The sequence below is a fragment of the Monomorium pharaonis genome, chromosome 9 (assembly GCF_013373865.1).
Source record: "Monomorium pharaonis isolate MP-MQ-018 chromosome 9, ASM1337386v2, whole genome shotgun sequence".
NCBI classification, from domain to species: Eukaryota; Metazoa; Arthropoda; class Insecta; order Hymenoptera; family Formicidae; genus Monomorium; species Monomorium pharaonis.
The window spans coordinates 938,302-946,000 of record NC_050475.1 but is presented as its reverse complement, the minus strand read 5'-3'; the positions used below and the strand labels follow the sequence as shown (position 1 = coordinate 946,000).

The 7,699-nt window shown below is 39.8% G+C and overlaps 1 protein-coding gene across 2 annotated transcripts; it reads left to right on the top strand.

Annotated features, from left to right (window-relative positions):
- The first annotated feature begins 1,473 nt into the window (after window positions 1–1,473).
- Window positions 1,474–7,013, top strand: LOC105841079 (S1 RNA-binding domain-containing protein 1). Of its 2 annotated transcripts, none has more exons than XM_012688197.3 (3): window positions 1,474–2,719; window positions 2,995–4,902; window positions 5,164–7,013. In XM_012688197.3, the coding sequence occupies exons 2-3, from the start codon at window positions 3,007–3,009 to the stop codon at window positions 5,926–5,928; spliced, it is 2,661 nt and encodes an 886-aa protein (XP_012543651.1). In that variant the 5' UTR covers window positions 1,474–2,719; window positions 2,995–3,006; the 3' UTR covers window positions 5,929–7,013. The 2 variants fall into 2 exon arrangements, with proteins under 2 accessions (XP_012543651.1, XP_012543650.1); XM_012688196.3 differs by having other exon boundaries at window positions 1,492–2,719; window positions 2,966–4,902.
- Window positions 7,014–7,699: the final 686 nt, after the last annotated feature.

Sequence of the window (7,699 nt, the reverse complement as noted above, 5' to 3'; positions counted from 1 at the left end):
ATATTGAACAGAAATTTTAGAAAGACTAATTAATATACACACATGTGTATATAATTACATATTTTTATGTAAAAAATTGTTTATTAGGTAATTTTCTGTGGACAAGGAGGCATAATACGATAGTTTATATTTTTAACGCGTAATTTTTTTTTTTAAGATAAAGAGTCAATGATGGATCATAAGCCGATGTAATCTTATCGCCGATTAAAATGAAAATAAACGAACCGCAGCCGGTTCGTCGCGTTTGCTTCGGGAGTGCCGTTCAAGTGAATGGACTAAAAGGACTTTTCATACAGGGTAAATTTTAATGGCTGTCCCAACTTTTTACCGTGAGAGATGGGATTACCGATTGTGATCTTAGTATACACATGTATGACATGTGCACATACATATGTCGTACATATGTGTACTAAGATTGCAGTCGGTAATTCCGTTTTTCATGATAAAAAGTTGGGACAGCCATTGAAATTCACCTCGTATAACTCCCATTCGAATGAGCTCTTGGTCCGAGAAACCGCTCTTTCCGGGTCGCACTTTGAAATATTGACAGTATTGGACGCTCATCGAGATGCTCGACGACCGATGACGCACCTAAAAAACCTGGTAATGGGACGCAGAGGACGCGCTGTCACGGTTGTCGAGTTATTTGAGATACACGTTCTATAATTGACAAACGATTGACGGCAGTAAGAATTCTTAATTACGATCTTAATACGATTGTAATTTTGTTTCTTCTGCGCGGTGCTTGATGTTTGCTCGTGTTAGTTACCGTGTGTTCTGTACTGGTCTGATCAAGATGGTCTTGATTCCATTGGGCATTCTCTGAATTGGAAGTCATCATGGGGTTATAAACGTGGAGTGACGCATAGTATGTCGCGCGAAAGACTTTTAACAATTAATTAGTCCTCGCGCGATTGTAACATATATAATCGCGAGTGCTTTTTGCGAGTGTCTCGTGACGACGAAAGGAAGGACTGCGTGACAGCCTGTTCTGAGAGGAGGAGGAGGTCCAGGAAGGGCATCGGGCATCAGCGGAGCAACCTCGGGGTAAATATTTTTTATTTGCACAAATGGTTTTTATTATTTATTTGATTTTATCTCAACAAATTTCAAAAATATTTAGAAAAAGAAAAAGAATGTATATAACATTTTATATATTACACATTTTTATTTTTGTAATGATTTTTTCTAAAAAATAAATCTTTAAAAAATGTTACTAAATATATGTACCTACGTGTGTGCGTATGCGTGTATTTCAAAGTCCAGTTTTAAAAGTTCAATGTGCGTAAATTTTTAACTTTAAATATTTATTTTTTTTAGCACTCTTTTAATTTGAATCTTATGTTTGTGTGTTATAGTATCATCGCAGCTTCGTGGCTGAATTACTCCGCTCGTTGCGCATCGGATCGGTGAGTGACAATTTTTTTAATGGAAAACAAAACCAGCGACGTGATTTTTTTCAAATTTAAACAGTAAAAAAATTTTTTTTTTTTAGTTTGAAGTTTGGATTCCAAAAATAGGATTACCTTCTATTAATGTTTATTTCTATCAATGTATATATTAATCTCGATTTAACGTACTTTCTTAATTCTTACTAGAAAAAGATAAAGAATAAATTAAACCAAAATTACAGTTAATTGATCTACATTGAGAGAAATGGGCATTAATTTCTTCCGCTTTCGTCTTTCTCCCTTTGAAATCGCGCGCCTTGACGTTTCAACAATCGCAATATCGAAGAGCGATTCGATATTGCGATTCTCGAAGCGGAACTAGAGTTGTGACCGTGTGACGGTTGCTCGCGGGATGCGTCGCGACCGGAGTATTATTTCATGTTCGAATCACTCCGCTTTTTCTTTCCGATCATTGTTTTCCGAGATTGAATTTTGCACGCGAAGTGTTGTCGTAAGTGTTCGCTGAAGTGAAGTAATGTGAGTAACCACATGCTTATTAACGTGATCGGCGATTTACTTTCGTGCGGTCCCGGCGTCAAGCAGAATTTTTTTCGCACTTGGTTTCCAGTTTCATCAAGAGATAGCTGACCTGAGCTGACCGACGCACGATCGTCGTTAGGTACGTCAAACATTTATAAGTGATTATGCCAGCACTTCTATTTTTTCGCTATGGAGATATTATTATATGAGAAAACGACGAGAAAGAGTGCCGTGTGAGCGGGGGATGGCGTGAAATGGAAGACATACATACTGTTTGTTCTGTGTAGCTGCACTGCTGTAGTGGTGATATTAAATTATGCAATTAATCTTAACATTCTGACATTATTTCTTTTATATTTTTCTCTCGATCTCCGGAGAAATGATATATTTTTCGCTCCATGATATATCATAGAGAAATCTCATATTTTCTTATTTCTCACGAGTACACGTAACGTCGTCGAGATGGCGGTAGCGTTCTGAAAACGGGCAATTTTATTTATCGGTTACGATGTGTATGGGTGTTTACATATTTTTCCCAGTCACGCGTTGCAATTTTAGGTTAGGATAGGTTAAGATCGTCACTCGCACCGAGCTGATGTTCACGGTTGGCGCCGAGAGTCCACGTCAAATTTCAGTTTAAATCAATTGGGGTAATTCGTCCAATATATTCCGCTATACCAAATAATAATTAATGTTATCGAATCAATGTAACCTTTTACGTGGCATGAAAGATTCTTTTATTAAATCACCTGTATCAGAGAAGTCTCGTCGTAACATAACCAGAAAAGGTATTTTGCTGCTTGGAAATTCATAGAAAGTTAGATCTTAAGAAAATCATTGCGAATATATTCAAGTATACTTATATATTTCTATCAATATTCTTGATTATATAATTTTATATAATTTATATGATATGAATTTTATATGATTTTATATGATTTTATGATTATACACTTATCGCAAAACGTATTTATAGTCAAAGTAACGTAAACTCAGCGAACGAGATACCTGTCTTATTCCTACATGTATTTTAGATAAGGAAACTGGTTTGTTAATTTGACAGACAAGGGAAACGATGAAAAAAAATTTACGAAGTAAACATAATCCGCCGATAATCGAACTGTCAGACTCCGACGATGACGGTGATTACAAAACATCTAAAAAATCCGACGATGACTATGCGGCAAAACGAAACAGAAAGAAAAATACAGCAGATAAAGAAGAGCCAGCGAAGAAGCGAGCGAGGAGAAATACCCAGAGAAAGACTGTCATGTCCGTCAAGAGAGAAAATCGAGAGGAGAGTTCGGAGGTGTTTGACAACAAAAAACGAATAAAGCTGGAAGAAGGATCATCGTGCACTAACTCTGTGGATGTAAAAGCGTCGCACAAACAAGACTGGAAGGGTTTGATTGAAACTCAGGTGAAGGAAGACGTGAAGCTCGAAGAGAAATTCAACTCCAGTCTCTGGAATGGACCTGTGGAATGGACCGACGTCGATTATGTAAGCGAGGACAACAACGTGGACCCATGCATCGCGGCGAACGTGGTGAAACTTTTCAAGGAAGACAACACCATACCGTTTATCGCGCGGTACAGAAAGAACATGACTGGGTCCATGGAGGTGGAGAAGCTGCGAGCGCTCCTGAACAGTTTCGAGCAGGCTAAGCTCATCAAGAAGCGCGCTGCGACCATTATCAAGAACATTGACAAGCTGGGTAAGTGGTCGCCGGAGATTCATTCCGCCGTCACGGGTGCGAAGTCTCTCGACGATCTCGAGTACATTTATTCCTTCTACAAACCCACGGCGGGGTCAAAACGTACCCTGGCGGAGAAGGCACGAGAACTAGGTCTGGGAGACGTCAGCGCTGCTATTTTACGCGGTCAGGATATACCGCCGTTGATATCATTGGTCGACGAGCACAGGGAGGGCTTACGGAACGAGCAGGAAGTGAGAAGCGGCATCATGCACATAATAGCGGACATTATCAGCAAGGACAAGCAGGTTTTCGACAAGGTGAAATCCTTCCAGAAACTGTTTGCTGTCGATGTGCAGACGACGCAATGCAAGACGTCGGAGAAAGATTCTAAGAACAACGCGAACGAGCAGAAGTACAAAGTGTACTTCGACTTCAAGTCGAGCGTGAACACGATCAAACCGCATCAAATACTGGCTATCAATCGGGCCGAGTCGCAGAAGATTATTAGCGTGAAGATCGTCGTGTCTGACGTGTTCGAGCGCACGTTCAAGGCGTACTGCTTCTCGCGATACATGCGAGAAGGTAACCAATATACGAAAAGGGCGCCATACTGGGACTTGTTCAACGACAGTATCGATTACGCGTACAAGAAGCAGATCAAGCCGCAACTGGTGCGTCGCGTGAGGAGCGAGATGAAAGAAAAAGCGGAGCAGGCATCCATCGAGGTGTTCGCGACAAACGTCAAGCAGCTGCTGCTCACACCTCCCGTCCGTGGTAAAACTGTCCTCGGTGTGGACCCGGGCTACCATCATGGATGCAAACTCGCTGTAGTGTCGGAACAGGGCGACCTCCTTGAGACCGCCGTGATTTATCCCCACACCAAGAACCAAAATCTGTCGTCGTTCACAAACGCGGCCAACACGCTGGCGAGATTGGTGAACAAGTACGGATGCACGATAATAGCTTTGGGCAACGCCACCGCGTGCAGAGAGACTGAGCTGTTTCTAACGAAAGTAATAGAGTCGAGAATGTTTGGTACGCTGAACACGATGTACACCATTGTCGACGAGTGCGGCGCCTCGATATACAGCTGCAGTCCTCAAGCAAAATCGGAATTCCCGGATCTCGATCCAAACCTGGTGTCAGCTATCTCGATAGCGAGACGCCTGCAGGACCCGCTGGCGGAATTGGTTAAGATAGAGCCGAAACATTTAGGAGTCGGCATGTATCAGCACGATCTTCCGGAGACGAAACTGTCGAAGACGTTGTCCGAAGTTAGTATGAATTTACTGTTAACTGATGAAGAACTTGGAAATTTTCGACGTTATGTGATATCATAAAAATAATTGCACTACTTTTTTATTTCTTTGACAAATTCGAAGTTGATATCTTTCTCAGCGGTAATTTTAGAAATCTAAATAGAAATCTCAAAGATCACAAATCAGAGATTTGTTACAATCTCTCAAATAATAACGCGATAGCTCTTTGGGGAGATTCGATGTGTAGCAGAGAGATATTAATATCAATTGTTCCAGGTTGTCACGGAGGTTGTGAGTTTTGTAGGAGTTGATATTAATACGGCTTCCCATTATCTCCTACAGCGAGTAGCTGGCCTCACACTTTCTAGGTCTAAGAGCATCATAGAGTGGCGGACCAAAAATGGACCGTACAGGAACAGGGAGCAGTTGCTGAAGGTGAAGGGTATCGGCAACAAAACGTTCGAGCAGTGTGTAGGGTTTATAAGGATTCTGCCGGAGACAGCGACGACTGGCGAGACCTCGTCGGAACGGAGCAAGAATAGGTCGGAGAACGATTTCAATCCCTTAGATCAGACGTGGATCCATCCGGAGTCATACGCGATAGCGGACAAATTTATAAAATACTGCCAGTGTAATCTGGACGATATTGGCATTCCGGCGTTTATCGAGAGGATAAATTTTCACGCGAGAACCGAATACGGGAAGCTGGCTGCGCAGTATGGTACCGACGAGATTACGATGGAGACAATAGTTAAAGCTCTGACCATGCGAAAAGACGAGGACATACGATCGAAATTGAGCCAACCGCTGTTCCGCAACAGCGTGCGGCGTATCGAGGATTTGACCGTCGGCACTGTATTGACCGGCGTCGTGCGAAACGTCACGTATTTTGGATCGTTTGTGGACGTGGGTGTTGGTAAGGGAGGACTGATACCCGTCTCCCGTATGAAAAAGGATCTGCATATAGGACAGCGAGTGGAAGTAAAGGTAATAAACATTGAGCTGGCACGCGAAAGGATTAGTCTTGAGTTAATAAGTTAAAAGGATTAGTCTTGAGTTAATAAGTTAATGTTCAATCGAATCGATTGCTGTTTTTGGCTGTTATGATAAAATTAGCGTTAGGTTGGTGCATCACTAAGAAGCATTTTGTTTTACTTATATACACTCGTCTAATTTATCTTAGAACTAAAAGGGAAAATAACAAGATCGACCATTCTTGCATCAACGTATCAGTTGACAGATATAATGGTCGGCAATTCTGTGAGATTTGTGTTATTTTAAAAGTGAAGTATTGATGTTGCCTTGACAATAAGTATATTTTTTTGGTATTCGAAATTAAATATTTGTACAGGAAATTTATAATTTATATAGTATTATAATGAGCAACAGTAATAAATAGATCTTGACCAAAGGAAAGATATATATTTCAATGACAAGACAAGTGCCTAATATAATTTATAAATGAATAAAAACCAGGAAGGAAGGTTTCAATACAGCATCAGATAATTTTCATCTACCTCTTTATCAGTTATCTCATCAATGGATTCCAATTTGTTTTTAAATGAATCCAAATGTCCTAAATTCTTGTACGTTCGTAATCACAAAATAATATTTTGTTACTTTAATTACTGCTGTCCAATACTATTCTTTTATTTTAGTGCACTTGTAATTTATTCTATCTATTTACTTCTTGTTACATCTCTCACAACACTTCTCATGGGTAGTTTATCTCGGAGAAATGGATTCCACTTTATGTCGTACAATGCGGCCGCCTAAAATGGAATCTCTATATGCGTGGTTGCGGAGAGTTTGTAAAACGAATTCCAGTCACGTGCTAACGTGCCTTTTCCCTTGCTGCTAGCAAAAGTACAGTCGACTACAAGGTGGGGAGGGGAAAGAGGAGGGTGTATACCGCATTGAGTGTTGAGGAAGAAGGTCGCAATTGCAACAGACGGACAATTGCAGTCTAATCTTTTGTTTCTGAAGCCAGATTTTTTAAGAGACTTGTTAATTATATTTAAGTTTCATTTATTGATTATGACAAATTTTCTTATGTATTATTTATATAACTGCCTTGTATTGAAATAAAAATAAAAAATAAACACAGCTGGACGAGTTAGAGATCGCAAAGTAATTAAAAATTATTCAAGCCTAGAAGTAGCACCAATTAATTAATTTAATTTTGCAAATTTAAAAGAAAACATTCTATCAGAGATTTTTAAAATGTTTTACGTAAAAATTTTTCTTTGCACATAGGATTTTTTTTCCTTTGTACTGTCGATAAGAAAATATCGGTTTGGATGCGACAGACACGATCGGCATAAATACAATTTTATTATATTGTATCCTCATACTCGATTATTTTTTTCTTTCCCAAAATACGCTCCTCGTTTTGCCTCGCTTGAAAGTTTTAGCATGCAATCTGCGAATTCTATCCCGCTATCGGAAAAGTTCGAGCGCATACTGTTCCGTTCTGTCTCTGTTCTGTTGTCTCGAACCTACATTTTGCATGAGGAGTACACTGTATACGCCGAATAGCTCGATTTAGGCAGGATTTAAGAACGTGCCCGTGCCTTGGGCATGAAAAATCCTGGTATTTGATCGTTATTTTCGGAATCGAAAAGCAACAATCTTTCGCGCTTCTTATTCACAATCATGAACATGCAATGTGTGTAATCGATCCTTTCAAACTGGCTGTATCATTTATGATAAAAAGACGTAATACTGAACTAGAACCTTAGAATTTAAGTCTTTAAAGATAAGAAAGATTAGACGTAAAGAAATAACTTTGCATAACATTTCTTGAGGTTTT

What these genes read in the sequence shown, in the direction of transcription:
- LOC105841079 (XM_012688197.3), top strand. Translation starts at nt 3,007, where the DNA reads ATGAAAAAAAATTTACGAAGTAAACATAATCCGCCGATAATCGAACTG. An exon ending in TGTCGAAGACGTTGTCCGAA is followed by an intron (nt 4,903 to 5,163) that starts GTTAGTATGAAT and finishes CAATTGTTCCAG; the next exon opens with GTTGTCACGGAGGTTGTGAG.